Raw genomic sequence first — 20,578 nt, 5'->3', positions numbered from 1 at the left:
GCTGCCCTTGTCCTTTTACATGGAAGTGGTTGTAGGTTTGGAAGGTGCTGTCTGGAATCTTCGCTGAATTTCAGCTGTGCATCTTGTAGGTAGTACACGCAGCTGCTACTGTGCATCAGTGGTGGAGAGAGTGGATGCTTGTGGATGTAATGCCAATCAAGTGGCTGCTTTGTCCTGGATGGTGTCAAGTTTCTTGAGTGTTACTTGGAGCTGCACTCAGCCTGTCACATGGTGAGTATTGCATCTCACTCCTGATTTGTACCTTATAGATAATGGACAGGCTCTGGGGAGTCAGGAGATGAGTTATTCACTACAGTATTTCCTAGCCTCTGACCAGGTCTTGCAGCTACTATGTTTATGTGGCAAATCCAGTTGAGTTTCTGGTCAATGATAACCCCCAGGATGTTGATATTAGGGTATTTAGTGATGGTAACACCATTGAATGTCAAGGGATGGCGATCAGATTGTCTCCTATCGGTGATGGTCATAGCTTGGCATTTGTGTAGAGCAAATGTTACTTGCAGCTTGTTAGTTTAAACCTGGATATTGTTCAGATCTTCTTGCATTTGAACACGGATTCCTTCAGTATCTGAGGAGTTGTAAATGGTGCTGAACATTGTGCAATCATCAGCAAACATCTCCACTTCTGACCTTATGGTGAAGGGAAGCTGATTGATGAAGCAACTGGAGATGGTGGGCCTAGGACACGATCCTGAGGAACTCCTACAGAGGTGTCCTGGAGCTAAAATGACTGACGCCCAACATCCACAACCATCTTTCTAGGTATCAAATATGCCTCTAATCAGCGGAGTTTGTCTACTGATACACATCGATTTCAATTTTGCTAGGACTCCTTGATGCAACAATTGAGCGAATGCAGCCTTTATGTCAAGAGCTGTCACTGTTCACTTCCAGTGCTCAGCTCTTTTGTCCATGCTTGTCCAAGTCTGTAATGAGGTCAGGAGCTGAGTGGCCCTGGTGAAACCCAAACTGGGCATCACTAAGCAGGTTATTGCTGAGCAAGTGCTGCTTTACAACACTGTTGATCACACCTTCCATCACTTTAGTGATAATCAAGACTAGGCTAATGGGGCAGTAATTGGCAGAATTAGATTTGTCTTGCTTTTTATGTAAGGACATACCTAACACAGAACACACAGTCTTTTGTTTTAGTCCTTATTTCATAATCTCCCTTGAGAGTCCCACCCATTTTCCATTTTAAATTAAACCCTCCCCATCCGCAAATGTAAGTACATGCCCTAGGAAGGATGTTGCCAGGACTATATTTTTGGGGGGTGGTGGTTTAAATTATAGGGACAGGCTGAATAGGCTGAGGCTTCTTTTCCTGGAGTCATGAAGGCTGAGGGGTGACCTTACAGAGGTTTGTAAAATCATGAGGGGCATGGATAGGGTGAATAGCCAAGGATTATTTTTCTCCTAGGGTAGAGATGTCCAAAACTGGAAGGCGCAGGCTTAAGGTGAGAAGGGATAGATTTAAAAAGGATCTGAAGATCTAAGTTTTTCACACAAAGGGTGTTGATTGTATGGAATGAGGTGCCAAAGTAAGCGGTGGAGGCTGGTACAATTACAACATTTAAAGACATTTGGATATGATTATTAAGTCTTTCATCTTTTACACACTTAACGATCTAGGTTTATTCAATGTATCATTTTATCACTTAATCTTTTGCTATAAATTCTGCATCTTATGATCCTGCTTCACAACCACCTTATGAAGAAGCATCACTTCGAAAGCTAGTGCTTCCAAATAAACCTGTTGGACTGTAACCTGACGTTCTTTGATTTTTAACTTTGTCCACCACAGTCCAAAACCAGCTCAATCAAATCAAATTCAAAACAGGGACAATTGCTACTTGTGAATAGGGGAATAGCTTATTCATGATTAACCTCTTGGATTTTCTTTGCAATTTAAAAAAAACATTAATTTTATGTTTTATAATGGAGGAAATTAACATTGGAATCTTCCAAAATTTTGACTTGCTGGATTACGATTTTAAAGGAATGTAATTGGGAAGAATACTAAAATTAGGGAGGAAAGTAACAAACAAATATTATTGGTGAATTACAGAAGTAGGAAATAGTTGATGAGAAAAGGAGGAATCTGGGCCAATTTTCCAGATTCTTTCCTCTCCAAACAGGGAGGTCAGATAAAAGGAGTGAAGATCTAAAACAAGGAATGAAAGTTAGATGTTCTCACCACCCCACCTCCATTTCCAGATCATTCACTGACTGGCTGCTTGGGTGCAGGAAAATCCAGAGAACATGTTGCTCTGAATAGCTTCTCAGTCCTGCAGGATATCCATGGGAATTATAAAGTCAAGCCAAGTAATTGAAATAAAGCTCTTATTAAATTGCAGGAATACATACCACCCACTCATCTCCACAGGATTAAATGGAGTTTAAATTTTCTGGTTATCCATTTTCATCAATAGCAAAAGATGTCTGATGTCTGAGGTCTAATATGCAGTTAAAATTTAGGACAGGAAATTCTAATGATCTGGGGCCTTGAACTGGAGCAGTGTGCTTTGGTTGCAAATATTTTATTATTTGTGACCATTTTTTGGCAACTGTGCTTTCTTATCCTTGGATGGCACGGTGGCACAGTGGTTAGCACTGCTGCCTCAAAGCACCAGAGACCTGGGTTCAATTCCCACCTCAGGCGACTGACTGTGTGGAGTTCGCACATTCTTCCTGTGTCTGCATGGGTTTCCTCAGGGTGCTCCGGTTTCTTCCCACAATCCAAAAATATGCAGATTAGGTGAATTGGCCATGCTAAATTGCCCATAGTGTTAGGTGAAGGGGTAAGCGTAGGGGAATGGGTCTGGGTGGGTTGCGCTTCGGCGGGACGGTGTGGATTTGTTGGGCCGAAGGGCTTGTTTCCACACTGTAAGTAATCTAAAAAAAAATTACACTTTTGCTCTTCTCTATATCTCACTGTATGTTTCCTTGATAGTAGATTAGGGCAAAGTTAGACTGAAAAGTACACCATTGAAACTCTCAAGCCTGCACTACCATTCAATTACATCATGCCCAATCTATGCTTAAACTTCAAGGCATTTGATCTGTGTTTGAACTTCAAGTCAACTATTTGTCATTGTTGTATATCAATTACAGAGCAAAGATAAGTTGATCCCATTCTTGCAAGCATTTTATTCATATCAATTTTGCGATAAATGCTGAATAACTAAATATTTCAGTTACAATATTATTGTGAAATTTAGTAAATTGTGGAAATAATCTCTTACCTGCGGAGAACTGTCATCAGCTTTGGTTGCTAAAATGCAAAAGTCTCCACATGTCGTTATTGAAATCAGACTCCTTACGTACTTTACATACTTTTCATTGTTCTTGGTGTCCCAAAAGACTACACAGTATTCCAGTCGATCTGGTCTGGTATATGCATACACTACTGTGTTAGAGCAATAACCCCACTGCCAAAAGGTTAAAAATTAGATCAGCATGTTTGCTCAGTGGAAAAAAATAGTTATTGTTTCATTTAAAAAAAGGTTCTTTATCCCACAAGTCACTAAAATGACAGACCATATTGCGTTAGCATGCAATTACAGTAAATCATTAGCAAGGGAAAGGTAGAGTATAGAGAGGTCTTACTAAAAATGTTTAAAGTGTTACTGAGACCACATCTGGAGAAATGAATCTCATTTTCATCTCCTTATTAAAAGGATTATCGATTTACATTGGAGATAATTCACAGAGCATTCGTTTGACTGACTTCTGTGTTGAAGAAATTTCCTGTGAGAAAAAGATGGGACTACAGAAAAATGAGAGGTGATGTTATAGAAAAAGAGAAGGATCCTGAGGCAAAATGAAAGGGTAGATGCTGAGTGGATGGTTCCTCTCATGAGTGAACCCAAAATTAGGGGAATGACTGAGGAGTCCTGCCATCATTTGCGACTGTTGACCAAAAGCACAAACGCATTTTAAGTAGTGTACTAAAGATAGACAGAGAGAGGTTTAGAGAAGGAATTGCAGAGCTTAGATCTATTAAAGTTCAAAGTATAGCATTAATTTGCAATATTGTGATAGCAATCAGAGATGACGTCAGGACTAGGGAACACAGACATGACTTACAGACCTGAAGGAGGTTTCAGTGATGTAGAGAGGCAAGATTACAGAGAGATTGGAAAACAGTTATAAGAATTTTGAAACTATGCTGTTGCCAGGCTGGGAGCCAATGTATATCTGCAAGCTCGAAAGAGAAGGGTAAACAGGAATTGATACAAATTATGAAAAAGGAAGCAAAATTTTAGACCAGACTAAATTATAGATGGTGCAGGATAGAAGGCCAGGAACGTGTTGGAATAGTCAAGCCTTGAATTAAAGTTGTCGATGAGAGGTTTTGGTGGGAAAGGTGTTGAGGGGCATTAAAATACACTCATTATCATGGTTGATTATGTGAGCTGAGATATTTCTTCAGTACTTGGATTTTAGGAATTATCTTCAAAAATAATAAACATATAGGTTTTTCTGTTAAGTACGTCATATAATTCTTAACTACAAATGTAAACGCTTTATGTGAAGAAATGCATAACTGTATAACTTTAGAACATGCAAAAATATTTAGGGATGCCACTGGTTTTACCTTGTAATCCGGTCTGATGTTGGCAAAATAAATAAAAGAATCAACAGCAAGTGCAATTCTCAGCCCTCCTCCTTCCCATGACACTGCATACATCTGCTTGCCAGACACTTTTAATGTGCGCAAATGCTTGAGAAATTAGCATAGTGGAGAAAACACATATCGTGACTCTCAAAATACCAAAAGTGTAATATACAACATCGCAATGTACTTCAAATTTAGCAATTGCATCTTCTGTCTCAAATTGATGTTGCTCCAGATAATTTTAGATATTTCAGCTTGAATATTCTGACTTAAAACCTTTACACTAAGTACAATTATAATTCTTCAAACACTTTTGATAAAGAAACAAAAAAAAAATTTGCATTTGGATAGAATAATTTATTTCCTGAGAACATCCTAAATCATTACACAGCCAATTACTTTGAGGCATGGTCATGTTTTGTCAGCAACCATGGCAGACAACCTGATTATAGAAACAATTTAGTTTGCTTTGCAATGCTACTAGATTACTTAATTCAGATGTTTAGAATATTATCTCAATTATTGAAGCTCTGTAATTCAAACAAGCATAACCCTTTTCTTAAAAAAAACTGAGGCTTTATGAAATAGGCTACATAATTAACTTAAAATTCGACCTATCAAAAGCAGAAAAAACTCACCTCACCAAATGGAGTGTAGAATTGCACAACATTGATCTGCTTGTCCTGTCCAACTGATACTTGGGAACCAGCAACAGCCAATACACTACCACAGTAGTTCCACTGAATGCCAACCACATTTATACCAGTATCAATCAAGACAGCATCTGTTAAGAGAAATTAAGAAGGTTGCACCTGAGGGATCAAACAAGGCCTTGGTTTAAAGTCTCATCCAAAAGGTAACACTTCCATCTGTATCTCATCCCTCCAGCACTATTCTGATGGTGTCAGAATGAAGTTTGAGTACTAGTAACTAAGCTACTGCTGACACTAATACTGACAATATTCATACAACATTTGTAAAATATTGCACTAGTTTCAGATATGGGTATGCAATCGTGAATAAACTAAAAAAGATAACAAAATTCCTCAAAAATATTCTATGGCCAATTTACACAATGATAATGCTCACTTTCATCATGCTCATGACGCATTATTTGACATCGACCATTGTCTAAGCAGATAGCTAAGCAGGGACAGTCTGGTTCAACATATCCCTCAGTTCCTGAGTACCAATGGATACCAACAATGCTGACTGCACCAGTCACATTGGCAAGACACTGCAGCACCAGCTTTACCTAAAGAAAATACAAAGACATACTGAATACATATTTCAGTTAAATGACAGATATGCCCTTTTATTACATTTATTCAATATGCCAGTATTTATTGTCCATCTCTAATATGCAGAGGCTGTCAAAAGTTAACCACATTGCTGTGAGTCTACATTCAAATGGAGGCCAGATCAGACAGTATCTCCTTACGCAAAGGGCATTAGTAAACCAGGTGGAATTTTAATGACAATAAATTTGATTTTTAATTCCAGATTTTTGATGAAATCAAGTTTCACCATTTGCCATGGTGGGATTTGAATCCATATCTCCAGAAAATTAGCCTGGAGCTCTGATTTACTTGTCCATTGAGATCATCACATGACCACTGCCTCCCCTTGTTATGTGTCAAACAGCTGTTAAATTGTTACTACAGTATTAAAATGACATTAAAAATTGTGCACTTTGTACACAATTCTGTTTTCAAAGTTGCTACCAATTAATTTAGTCTAATAAGATCATTGTTTCAGTAGATGAAGTAAGGGAATTACAATTTTAATATTAATTTTTTCTCAAGAGGCTTTCACAATAGATAATTTTCATAAGTATACACTTTCACTTCATTCAAACTGAATACAACAGTATCAATCCTTCAAATCTCAGCCAACACTGAATTGTCTCAAACGTTGCATTTTTTAAAAATTACTGGCATTCTTTTTAATAGTATACTTAGGATATGTTTTAAAAGGAGCCTTGATAAATTTGCAAGTTAATGTAAAAGTTCCATAAGAACAGCAAAAAACATAATGAAAAAACTATAAGCTTACAATAAAATTTCCTTGGCTATCATATATGTGTATTTCTCCATTTGCCATGCCAAATATAAGAATCTTGCTGTCTGGTGACCATGCAACTTGAGTTAATTGGAGGCCCTTCAATTCCTTACCCCAAATACGATTACCTGATAAAATACAGAAAACATGAGACAATTAAAGAAAATGTTAACCATCAAGAAGTTAATATTAATTGGCAGTTACAGGTTTTAAAGTAGAAACACATTTTTTTCAAAAATGTTAACATACATAATTAGATTAAAATAGATCATTCGTTACTAAACAGCAGTATAGCTATGAAATTAATTTCAATGGACAATGATGTCATAAATGTTTAGAGCATTTTTTTTTGGAAGTGACAAGGAATTTTATTAAACTGAATAATCCATGTAAGTTCTAGTGAGTTTTGAGAAGATTTGTAGGTCAGGTTGAGGTTCTGGATGTATTGACTGGTGACGAAATGTCTGAAAATGAACCTTCCAGCTCAGTCAGCAAACTTACATCCAGATCTCTGAATGCCAGAACTTAATTCATGTTAAAACTTTTCAGTCTGAAATACATTACCATCCACTGAACCCACAATGACAGCACCATCTTCATACACAATACAGATTTTCTGGCCATCAGCATTCCAGCTCATACTGCGAACCACAGATTTGTTTCTGTTATTAATCATTTCCTCATACCAAGACCCTGTAATCAATTCACAAACATTGTGTTTAATTTTAAAAAATCAAAAGCTATTAAGTAGCTGTTCCAATCTTGTTCAAAGAGGAACTAGAAAACTGCTACAGTGAGCATCTTCAATTATAATGCATGGGAATATTATATTTTGTTATTTTTCCTAAATAATTTCTAATGCATTGATACAATAGCCCCACAAGTGCATAACTATAACATCTTCACAGTTGTATTTTCTGTTAAATTTGTATTCCCTAAACACACAAAAATTCCAAGAATAAATGATCTTATAATTTACCACTTGCTCTAATTTTACTCCCAATGTAATTTTTGCTTTTCATCTTTCCCTTGAAGTTTTTCAATTTATTAATGTTTCTTTCAGCTATAACTGTAATAAGACTGTGCCTCCAACTACTCAACCTGATAGGCTCTCTCTCATCAATTTCCATGCCCTATTCTTATGATATATGTAGAAGTGAAAGATGTGTATTAATATGCATATCAGGTCAGATTTACTTATCTTAATTGCAGTATAAACATCTTCTATTTTTAAATAGTGCTGTCCAAAATAAGAAAGGATATTAAGTAAAGATAAGTTGTTTAAGGTAAAGTCACCAGAGAGTCAGAGGGCTGCTCTCTCATGAGAGAGAAAAGTGGTGGTGAGTTTATTGCAAAGGTCACCAAGCTTCAGGCAAGGAGTGAGATTGAGAATGCAGGCTCTTCATGCACTTAATTGGTGCAGGAATCAAATTTATGTCGTTGGTATTACTATGCATCGCAAATCCATATAAGATAGTCACCAAGAAATTCAAACAGGAATTCAGAAGTTTCTTTACACAGCGTGATAAGGACATTCAGAGTTGGCTAACCACAGGAATGTTTAAAGTGAATAGTGTAGAGGCAGTTAAAGGGAAGACAGACAAACATTTAAGGGAAAAAGGAGGTGATGATCAAATGGTATTATCACTGGACTAATAATCCAGAAACACAGGTAACTAGGAGCAGGAGTGGGCAATTCAGCCCTTCCAGCCTGCTCCGCCATTTAACATGATTATGGCTGATCAACACCACTCCCCTGCCTACTCCCACATCCCTTTATCCCTCTTTTCATCAGAAACATACCTATTTCTTTCTTGAATCTGTTGATTAATTCTGCCTCCAAAGCACTCTGTGGCAATGAGTTCCATAGATTCCTAACCCTCTGATAGAAGTAGTTTCTCCTCATCACAATTTTGAACCTACCTCCTTTCACTCTATATCTATGACCGTCCCTCAAGGGGGAAGACCTGTTCAATGTTCACCTTATCGATCCTTTAACATCTTACACATCTCAAAGAGATTACCTTCGTTCTTCTGAACTCCAGCTAATGTTCTGGGGTCCGTGGTTCAAATCCCACCATGGCAGATGGCAGAATGTGAGTTCAATAAATAATCTGGAATTAAGAGCCAACTAATAACCATGAAATCAATGCCAATTGTAGGAAAAACCCACTGAGGTCACTAATACCCTTTAGGGAAGAAAGCTGCCATCCTCACCAGGTCTGACCAATATGTGACTCCAAACCCACAGCAATGTGGTTGACTCTCAATTGCAATGGGCAGCTTAGGATAGGCAATAAATGTTGGCCAACCAGGGATCCCATTTCCCACAAATGAATAACAAAAACAGATGGATGTGATGGTAGATTTAGCTGAGAAAAAAATGTGGAGGTGCTGGTGTTGGAACTGGTTGGACAAGGTTTTTGACCAAGAAAAAAAATGGGAAGTGATTTGAACGAAATATAAATACCAGCAAACACTGGTTGAGTCGAATGGTCTATTTCTGTGTTACATTTTTGATGCGATGCATCTATGTAATGTAAGTGTCTAATAAGTCATTTCACAATAAGCATATTGTTCACATCATAATCAATTTTGTTATATACCACAAAAAGTGTTAACTGACCTTTGTACAACATCCACACAATAATGAGACCATTCTGGTCACTAGTTGTCAACTTCTGGTACTGCTCATTCCAAGTCACCACTTGTACAGCACCTGGACAAACAGATTAATGAAGATAACTGTACAACAGAAAATCATTTTTAACCTAGTCTCTGTATTATTCATGCCATAAGTAATTTATAACTTGTATCACATTAAACTTTTGCAAACATTGCACCCATTAATAATTATACATTACCACAGGAATGATAAAGATATACAGGCAAGAGAAAAGGGAATTATTGCATTTTGAAAAAATTATAATTCATGGAATAATTAAGCATTAATTATAATCAACGAAAGAATCTTAAGCAAAAAAGTAATAGTTTGGCAGTGAATGGTAATGCAGGTAATAATATTATAACCAGGGATTGAACAGATCACCTGTTTTTTTCCACTTCTTCATCAGGTTATTAGGAAGACGAAGAGTCATGTGTAGTAGAATTTGATGGGTACTTTATCATATTAACTGCATATATATGGGGACACATATGGCTGTACATTAATATTATTTAAAAGTGTACACTCTATATTATAGATTTTCTTTCCAATTTGGGAAAACAAATTCCAAAAATTAAAATCAGGCAGAAAAGTTAAGTCAACTCAAGCAGTTACCTTGCTACTTTGGGTGATTAAGATTGACAAACTAGTACATAGGTTAATATACTAGCTATAGCAGTCACGTGATCACATGCCAAATATATACTTCATAATGACAGTTCTTGTGCTAGAGTAGTACTGTCCCTACCTCTAGGCTAGAAGTCACAGATTCAAGGCTCACCTGTTCCAGAGCAGTGTCATAACATGTCTGAACAGGTTGAATAAAAACACCCATAGTTTCTTAAACAGACAAATCCACCAAACAGGGTGGTTACCACACTCATTTGTCAGGAATAATTGGACTGATATATTTTCTTAGGTGAGGCAGGGAAGAGGAATTAACCAGTTAATGAAAGAAAACCTTTCATAAAAGCACAGTTGGGGGAAACGTTTCCCAGGCTACATGTTGTACATCTCCTAGCAGGTGGGTTCATAGCTGCTATAGTAAGAATCAGAAAGCCCACTAATCCTGCTGAGATAACAAAACAATAATTATTTTTAAAAAGCGTAAAAAAAACTCATCTGGAGGAGCTTATGAGACTCATTAATTTCTTACAGGTGAAAACTCAATAAAAACCAAAAGAATTGCAGATGCTGTAAATCAGAAACAAAAACAGAAGTTACTAGGAAAGCTCAGCAGTCTTGGGCATCGGTGAAGCAAAATCAGAACCGGAACCAAAACGTTAACTCTGATTTCTCTCCACAGATGCTGCCAGACCTGCTGAGCTTTCCCAGCAACTTCTGTTTTTGTACTCAATCAACAACATCGCAAGTAAATTTTGGTCAGCATCTCAGATTGTTTCCTATAAACTTTTGGCATATAATTTATCTCCATGAAATTTTGGGTGGTAACTAATAAGATGATTTATTAGATAAAAATCTTAAAAGTTTAACGATTTTGCTTTGAATTTATTAACAATCACACCCCCTCACCCCTGCAATCACAATGACATGCTGCATCTTTACACAGAATGCCTATCAATCCAATCAAGGAGCTGAGTCTATTACATCAAAAGGAACTGGTTAAAATTTACTTCAGTTTAGGCAGATCAATAAATTCTGGTTATATATTTAATCTGCTATCTGAACAATTTAGCAACCATAGCAAAGGGATCAGTCATTTTAATTTGCATCCAACAGCTAACACCTAGAGTAGCTGCACAGAGCATTCATAGTTAAACACAAAGAAAGAATAAAAGTAAAAAAACTTACCGCTGTGTCCTTCCAGTGTTTGATTCATGGAAAGGTTACTGGGTGCAGCCAGTCCCTTTAATCTCGTATCATCTACAGAAATCCACAATGACTAATTAGAACTTAAGATAAAATACTATGTCATGATAGTATCTATTGACGCTTTAAATACAGATACAAATTTGAAAAAAATGAATGAAACCAAAAGTAGCTATCAGGTATGAAAAAAATCTTAAAGACCCCAAAAAAACCAAATGTGCCAGTATTGTTTTCTAAACTAACATCCTCTTCTCTTAAAAACAGTGGTCTATAATTAATTCTGTCAATGGGAGCAGACTGGAAATTCTACCTGAAAATACACTTATTTTAGGGTTCATTCTGGTGGTAACAAGACAAACAATTCATGGGGAACAGCATTTGATGTGTCAAAAATAAAATTATGGAAATCAGTGGAAATTATAAAAAGCTAAGGAAAATCTCACCACATATTTCATCATCATAATGAAAAGAAACAATTCAATCCATTTAACTACAATATTATTAACTAAAGTACGAATATACTGGTCTCCATTCTTTTCAGATAGAAAGAAAACCTACATCTGCTTCAACTCAACAAACAGATGACAGACATTCTCAGGTTCATTTCTCAGGGGATTGATTTGACCAATCTACACCACTGCCCCGTGGCCAAACATTTCAACTCCCCCTTCCACTCTGACGATAACATGCAGGTCCTGGGTCTCCTCCATCGCCACTCCCTCACCACCTGACGGCTGGAGAAAGAATGCCTCATCTTCCACCTTGGGAGCCTTCAACGCCATGGCATCATTGTGGACTTCACCAGTTTCCTCATTTCCCTGCTCCCCCCCACCACCCCCCACCCCATCTTAGCCCAGTTCCAACCTTCCAGCTCAGCACCTTCCTCATGACCTGTCCCACCTGTCAATCTTCTTTCCCATCTACCCACTCCACCCTCCTCTCAAACCTATCACCTTCACCCCCGCCTCCATCCACCTATTGCACTCTCAGCTACCTTCTCCTCAGCCTCACCCCCTCTCCCAATTATCTCTCCACCCCTGAGTCTCCCAGCCTCATTCCCAATGAAGGGCTTTTGCCCGAAACATTGATTTTCCTGCTCCTCTGATACTGCCTGACCCACTGTGCTTTTCCAGCATCACTTTAATCTTGACCAACCAGAGTCTATTCGCAAACCAATCAGCACTCTCTTCTCAGACAGAATCAATGCTGTATTAGGGACATTGGGTGGAATGTTCCCACACATTTTTGGCAAGTGTCAATTTCAGAGAGTTCCACAGAGAGTTTCCCTCCATGAATGCTGATGACTTTTCTCACACAAGTCTCCACGATTCATCTCATTACTAATGTATTGCATTAGCAGAGGTAAGTGTTTATATGCAGGATTTGTTGATGTTCACACGGGTGCCATATCAAAATCTCAGTTGCACATTAGCTCGAACAATGCAAGCCAGGAAATGTTCTGAATGCTGTGTTGCTCCATTACTAATCCAAAGAAGATGGCTCACCAAGGGAAGCTGGCAACCCAGTTCACTGATAGGGACCAGGGGATCTTGGTGGACGGGTTGGTGGAGTGAAGGGCCATCCTCTTTCCTCAGGATCACCAATGGAGACTATAACATTAGACTGGTCTGAGGTAGCCATCCGGATGCAGTGTCTGCAGTTTCAAGTAATATGTCACAATGATACAAGTTCAATGGTAAGTGCAACATGCTAATTTTGCTACTGCACACACCTCCAACCACAGCTCATACCACTCCCAGTAATGCATGCAGCATCTTCCCTCAATGACTCTCACCAACCTAAATTCCCACATAACTAAGCCTTCCTGCTCTCTGTGCTTCCCATTCACTTACGTGGGACACCTTTTCTCCTCCTATACCATCACTAATAGCTGTTAGTCAATTTCATCTCACTCAATCCTTCTTTTGCCTCAGCACAGAAAAAAACAGCCCACAATAGGGATGAAAGGGCCAAGATGGTTGGCGGGGTGGCTCACATTCAAAGCTCCTACAGAAGAGAATCCTTGAGCTCACAAGGAAGACTGTAATCAATCTAAACACCTGAATAACCATGGCCAAACCCCCACACTGGAATTAGGTAATTCCCTTAACTGAATATGGCACTATCTCCTGACTGACCAGAGTCCCTCTTGACTCAACTAAGGACTGCACTCTTCGATTTTCAATCATGACCATCGAACTGAAGCACATTCAATGTGTTTGTCACATAGATTGCTGGCACATGCTATGGGCATGACACAGACACAGCATGTTAACAAAGAGCAACATGTCCAATCCCTTGATATTCAGTGCTGGCAAGCATGACAAGCTGCTTGGCTTTCAGTCTGCTAAAAGACAAGGCAAGACAGGGATTCTGCGCACATCCAAGTAAATGCAAAGTAAATGAGTCTACATGCAGAGTGTCTGGTAGAAGTATGCAGTATCAGGTGCAGGTGAGCTCCAAAGTGTGGTAGTGAAGTGCTGAACTGTCTATGTCACTCCAGGATGGGCCATGATGCTGGTGTTTTGCCAATGCTGAATTCTATGGACGGAGTTGGTCACTGTCCATGAGAATACCCTAAGATGGTGGGAAACAATGGTCAACACAGAAGTTGGGAGAAGATGATGGCAAGCTCAAGAAACTAAGTAGCTGCTCTGACTTTCAATTCAGGAATTGGTGCCGTCTACTTTCTCATCAGCATCTGGAAGAATAGCAGTCTGCATGTAAATGAGGTGGGATTAGTGAACATTGAGTTGTTAATGCATGCAATTAGGGCCCTTGCCACTTACTACCAAGATTTTCATCTAACCGTTGAAATCTTAGGGGAAAACAGACTTCCTTTTCACTTTAGCAACATTTGCTAATAACAACAACTGCGGGCACCAACGCACGCAGTTCATTGTTCATTGGGGAATGCATGGTACCAAACATAGATTTTACGTGTGACACCATGTGGAAATTCACTCCTGCACAAATGCAGGGAAACATACCCGATTTTGAACTGGACTTCAGTGGTGGGGAGAGGGATAAGGGATGCCAGTGGCCAGGCACGAAATCCACAGAGTGAGAAGGGAAGTAGGTCAAAAAGTCAGAATTGGAGTTGACAAGGAGCACTCAGACCCTGGTGGGGAGGCGCAAGGGGGGAGCAGGATATAGGAAACCCTCGCCCCCTTCGTCTCCATTTGTGCTCTCCACAGCTCTCTTCACCCCGATCTCCATGCTGATTCTGAAGAAGAACCATATCAGACTTGAAATGTTAACTGTTTCTCTAGCCACAGCTGCTGCTAGAATGCTGAGTATCTCCAGCAATCTCAGTGTTTGTTTCAAATTTCCAGGATCTGCCATATTTTGCTTTCACAACAGGACAACATTTTGCTACTTCTTAAGCCAATCCAATCTGATATAAATCCCCAATTATTTTCCTTGTGTGACCTGGCCTTCTTACTTGACCAATACATTCCTCTGGAGAAATATATACTTCCTCTAACCCAGATCATCCTCAAAGTGAGCAGTCAGAACTCCAAATGAGATTGCAGGCTAAAGTTCTGGGGTCACAAGTTCCAAGTAGCAATGGCCACCATGGAGCTTCAACTGAGTTACAGCAGCTATGTTCTGGCACTACAGGCCTCATGCTCTCACAGGATCTCACTCCGCATTCCACACTGTTCATCCCTCACTCCCCAACCCCCATCCCACCCCATGCTCTCAATAGCCACTCCCACCCCAGCACTCGTAGTTCTCCATAAAGGAGATGACAATTTTAAAGTTGGTAATTTGGTAAGCCTTAAAGTCGGATCACTGTTGGAGATAGTTTGGGAAGCTCTCATTAACTATTGCACATACTTCTATAACATTTGGCATGCCAGTATATAAGCCTTTTTTTCTTTTCAAGATTGAACAGTCAAGTCTTTATAGCTTTATAGCTATCACTCTAAGTAGACTGGCTGCTCGCTTCCATACATATACAATTTCTTTACCCCACCATCTCACAGAAAAGAGAACAGTTCACTATCTACAGGGTCATTTTGACAATGAAACTGTGAATCTGCCACATGTATTTTGGAAATTGAACAATACATTATGGCTATTTTTCCTTACCTGTTTGTGTTTCAAGTTTCAGCACTTTTAAAAGGCCGTCTTCCCCTCCACACGCAATAAATCCTTGGTCTTTATTCCACGAAACACATCTCAATTGATTATTATTAGGAATAGCAATCTGAAATGAAATTCAAAATAAAATATTGTGCATAAATACAAACTAAAATTCGGTTAAGAAACATGCACCATAACTTGTAAATATATAAGTAATGAAAACATGTATCAAAAAGTAACACTGCAACTTCAAACCAGTACAACAACTAAATAGTGTGTATCATAATTTAGTGATTCCAAATTTATTGAAGAACCTTCTTTACATTCCAGAAAAGAACATATGATCACCCACTGTTAATAGCTACATAATCTTCTATTGGAAGAATCATATACCAGGAAAAGAAATGGTTAAGTGGAAGGTTTGTTTTTGTTTAACTTGAAGGTGGAGTTTCAAATAAAGGCTGTTTCCCACCATAATGCACTTGTCCTCATCCTCATATTTCTATCACTGTAGGGTTGAGTTAATTTTCAACAATTAATAATTTAGACTTTACTAAACTAGAAAGGAAGTAAAAGTAAATTCTGTTGTACTGAAGTCAATTATTTATACCCCATTTCATTGGCTTAGTTTATAACCCAATCTTCCTTCAAATAGTGGCCCCTTGCTACATTATTTTCAAATGACAACTTGCGCTCTTAAGTTTGCACAGACAAACTTACATCCTTTCACAACATTAAATTCTTATCAAATATCTCATATTGTAATTATCAGAGAAAAGTTAAAAAGACTTTGTGTGCAAAGAGAAGAAACTTCAAAATAATAGATGTGTTCTGCTTTGAGTTGGTTTTAACTTATATTGTTTGATAAGGAAGCAATCACATTGCTAAATATATTACTTGAATTTGAATTAACTCCTGTAATAGTGCATGATTAGTTCTGTAAATACATAATCCTTTATTGACTTTCATTAGTTATCAACTGAATATAAACAATGTACCAACTAAATATAAACAATGATGCTCTACAGTCAGTTCAGATACAATGCGATAGCTTGGCTCTTGTGCGATTTCGTGTTATAACCACACAATACTCGAGCCATTTAAACGAATGGGGCCAGAATCGCCTTATAGTCAATATGTAAAGCAAGTTCATATTCTGCAAATAACGGTCAAATTCTTCAATCACATTAAAGCCAGTTTGCATTGAAGAAACACATGTTATAGCAGAACCAACTTCTTAGATTTGATGCACACAGGCTAGTTTTTAAGTACTATTGCATTTGTAATCTTCTGTTTTAAATTTATTTTTTTTTAAATAGTATATGCAATTTTACATTTGTTCAGAACAAGATAACTCTTCAACAGCCACTAGTAAAAACATATATCCGAGCAGATGGCCTCTAAAGATGTATAGTATAGGGGAACTCTCAGCAATTAAGTAACGTTACAACAAGGTTCTCATGGCATCAATCATAAGAACGAGACAACGTGCATCCTCCTAACTTGTACTAATGAGTAAAGAAAGTATTGTGGAAGTCATACTATCTTAGTGAAAAATAAAAAAAAACACATACCATGAGGAGGACAGAATCATAAAAACTTGACGTCTTACTGAAACAATTAGCAAAAAGTGAGAAGTGATGTAAATTAGATGAGTATTATTTTTAAAGAAATCAATTAGAAACTGGCAATTGGAAATTAACTAGAAACTATTTATGTACTGTTCATGCACTTACAAGCCAATTAGAGTTCAGGATGTCTCTGATCATGCCCAGGGATTAATGGCTACTAAGGATCAACAAATCCTGGTTCTCAATGGTACAGTGTGTAGAACACTGAAAGAGAACGCCAGTCAATAGAATATAGGAAGAGACAGCACCTCAGTCTGTTGAAAGTTGTGAGCCTGTATTCACTGTAAATCAAATATCTGTGAATCAGCTGAGCCCACTTCCTAACCATCATTTTTTTTTATTTGCTATGATCAACTTAATTAACTGTGAAACTTGTGAAAACATACTTGCACCTAAAATTGGATTTGTAACTAATCAAGAACAGTAAACTGAATAGAGAGAGGCAGTCAAGTCAATTACAAAACAAAATGGAACACCAAAATGTTACACAACAACCACTTTCTGCCACTTATTCCAGTGACGAGCTCCTCAACTTCCTTGTCACAAAGATTGAGACCACTGAACAACTGCTTCATCTATGTCACTGGCATATATCAGCTTACCCAGTCAAACTTCCTCTAGCGCTTCCCCATCCTAATACTGAACTTCCATCTTTCTCTAATTTCATTACCATCTCCTCTAAGCTCATGTCTTCCATCAGACTTCCATGCAGAATGGGAAAATGAATTTCTGTTCACAACTGTGCAAAATAACAGCATTTGCTTTATATGTCACTGAAGTGTATTGATGAGTTAAAAGGTGAATTTGCTACAACAGCAGCAACACAGTGAATTCAAGGATAGCTATCCCTTGAACATCATGTTTCGATCAAAGAAGTTATCAGGCTGAAGAAAATTTTGAAAGTTCAACATTTTAATTTTTTTCTAAACCATCAGCAAGATGTACATTTTATGTACATTTAAAATAGAATCAGGAGTAGGCTATTTGGTCCTTCAAGTCTGCTGCAAATATGATCATGGCTGACCATTTAACTCAGTACCCTGTTCCTCCTTTCTCTACCCTTTAATTCCTTTAGCTCTAAGAACCATAGCAAACACCTTCTTGAACATATTCAGTGTTTTGAATCAATAAACCACTTTTTGTGGTGGTTTTACTGATGCTTTTACTGAAGAATCATTTTGCATTTGCCATCTTCTGGAAGAACACAAAAAAATCCTTCACAGATGGCGAAGAAATTAAAGAAACATTGACCGTGGCCACTGACCCTTTAGTTAAAGACTTTAAGAATGAAGAAACAGTAACAATGGCAAGAGTACATGGTGCTTCCATACTAATAAGATGACGGAAATCTTCATCTGAAGACTTTTTTCAGCAATTACAACAGGATTTGAAGGGCTGAAAACTTCTCACTAAAGTTCCATGAATCCATCAACATGACTGATTTTATGCGCATGGCTTTTAAGGCCATAACAACTGAAGATTATCTTCTCACCTTTTTGCCCCTTAAAGAGAGAAGGGTTGAGGATATTAACAACAAATTCAAAACTTATGTACTTGAGAAAAACATTTCAATCATGAAACTGATTTCCTGGAAACTAGTAGATGTAGCACATGTGGACTTTCGGAAATAATTTGATAAGGTGCTGTACTTAGGGTAAGATCACGTTGGGTCAAGGTAATTTATTCGCTTGGAAAGAAGATTGGCTAACCAACAAAAAGCAGAGGATCGGAATAAACTGGTCTTTTTCTGCTTGGCAAGATTTAACTAGTGGGATGGCATAGAGTTCGGATCTTGGCCTCCAACTATTTACAAACTTTATTAATGACTTGGATGCAGGGATAGAAGATATGATAGCCAAATTTTCAAATGACATTAAAGTAAGTGGGAAAGTAAGTTGCAACAAAGAAATAAGAAATTTCAAACAGATAGAAATAGCTTAGGCAAATGGGCCAAAATTTGCCAAATGGAATTTAACATGGATAAGTGTGAGGTTAGTCATTTTGGTAATTAAGAATAGAAAAACAACCCATCTAGATGGAGAGAAACTTCAGAGTACTTTGGTGAAGGGAGATGTGGGTTTCCTCATGCTTGAATCACAGAAAACTACTTTGTAGGAAGGAAGGCAAATTGAATTTTGACATTTATTGCTAAATGGAGTATGAAATAAGGGAAGTGTAGCTGCAACTGTACAAGGCATTAGTGACCCCCACCTGAAGTACTGTGGACAGTCTTGGTCCCCTCATTTTAGGAGGGATGTAGTTGCACTGGAGGCAGAAATGAGGAGATTCTCAAGATTGATTCCAGAGATATTGGGTCTGTGTTATGAAAAGAGATCAAGCAGTTTAGGCCTATACTGTCTAGAGTTTAGAAGAATGCAGGAGATATAATTAAGGTTTATAGGTTGCGAAAGGAGATTGACAAAGATAATGATGTTTTCTCTTGTGGGGTCATCTAAAATGAGAGATCACAGTTTTAGGATAAGGGGAGCAGATTAAAACAGCGATGAGGAGAAGTTACTTCTCTCAAAAAATTGTGAATCTGTAGAACTTATTACCCCAGAGTGTGATGGATGCTGGGACGTTGAGTCAATTTAAGGGGGAGATAGACAAGATTAGTAACTGATTGAAGGGTTATGGAGACGGGGCAGGAAAGTGGAGTTGAAGCCAATGTGAGATCAGTCTTGATCATACAGACTGGCAAAGCAGGTTTGAGGAGCTGAGTTGCCTATTACACTCATTGTTCTTACGTGCTTATCACAACTGTTGGTGCACCAACCACGGTTGATGCAAATGCAGGCTTCATTGCATTTTGCATAATTGATCCCAATTTCTCTTCTTTTACCCATGTATCATCCACAAAAAGCATTAGCAAGTAAATTTATAGACTTGTCCCATGTAATGAAAGTTGTGAAGATTGTAAACACTATTAGAGCAATTGTCCTTCAGCACAGCTGGTTTAAATGCTTGCTCAATGAACGCAGTGCCACCTACATGCTCTTACATACCATTGTGAAGCAGCGTACTCACAAATGAAGATAATTGTGTCCAACTGCCTCTCAAAACTATGTGATGGACTGTACATGACAAGCAGCCTAAATTTCAAGGCACTGGCTGACAATGTGCAGTCACAGGTGTTACACTGACAGTTGGTGAGTGGAAGACCAAATAAATGTATTTTTTATATAGCATTAAAAATAAACTTTTATATATTTTCTTAGGGGTAAATCCTGGGTTGCAGTTAAAAACAAACTGTTATAGATACAAACTATACACCCTTTGTGGCAATGCTTTTGTTGCCATTAGACCTGTCTATACCAGTGCACTCTTGGCTGCTCTCCTACATTTATACCCTCTAAGCTTATTGCCTGCATCTTAACTTGCACCAACTCCAGATTCCACACTCTGTGTGTGCTCACCTTACACTGGCATTGGTTAAGCATCATCTTCATTTCGGAAGCTGATTTTAAATTTTTACATGGCCTAGATGCTGCCTATTCCAGTAGCCTCTCCCAGCTTCACAACCTTTAGAGATATTTAAGCTTCAATAATTCTAGCCTCTTCAGCACCTCTAGTTTTAATCAATTCACCATGGCTGGAGGTGGTATCAGATGTTATGTCTCTGAATTATCTTTTCTAGAAACCTCTGGCTCTTAACTT

The 20,578-nt window shown here is 38.1% G+C and overlaps 1 protein-coding gene across 4 annotated transcripts in view; it reads right to left on the bottom strand.

Annotated features, from left to right (window-relative positions):
* Window positions 1-20,578, bottom strand: part of wdr35 (WD repeat domain 35) — a 105,749-nt gene that overhangs the window by 81,847 nt on the left and 3,324 nt on the right. For 3 of the 4 annotated variants that reach the window (XM_072562613.1, XM_072562623.1, XM_072562641.1), the window contains exons 2-10: window positions 15,297-15,414; window positions 11,181-11,252; window positions 9,330-9,422; window positions 7,268-7,396; window positions 6,698-6,831; window positions 5,732-5,897; window positions 5,281-5,426; window positions 4,622-4,747; window positions 3,267-3,452 (exon numbers count right to left, since the gene is read on the bottom strand). In XM_072562613.1, coding sequence (XP_072418714.1) covers window positions 3,267-3,452; window positions 4,622-4,747; window positions 5,281-5,426; window positions 5,732-5,897; window positions 6,698-6,831; window positions 7,268-7,396; window positions 9,330-9,422; window positions 11,181-11,252; window positions 15,297-15,414 — 1,170 coding nt within the window. Of the gene's footprint in view, window positions 1-3,266; window positions 3,453-4,621; window positions 4,748-5,280; window positions 5,427-5,731; window positions 5,898-6,697; window positions 6,832-7,267; window positions 7,397-9,329; window positions 9,423-11,180; window positions 11,253-12,703; window positions 12,800-15,296; window positions 15,415-20,578 lie in introns of those variants that run through there. The other variant, XM_072562630.1, reaches the window with a different exon arrangement.

This window comes from Chiloscyllium punctatum, chromosome 3 (assembly GCF_047496795.1).
Source record: "Chiloscyllium punctatum isolate Juve2018m chromosome 3, sChiPun1.3, whole genome shotgun sequence".
In the NCBI taxonomy this organism is placed as follows: Eukaryota; Metazoa; Chordata; class Chondrichthyes; order Orectolobiformes; family Hemiscylliidae; genus Chiloscyllium; species Chiloscyllium punctatum.
Note: the sequence above shows the minus strand (reverse complement) of the source record. Positions and strands in the feature narration are given on the sequence as shown.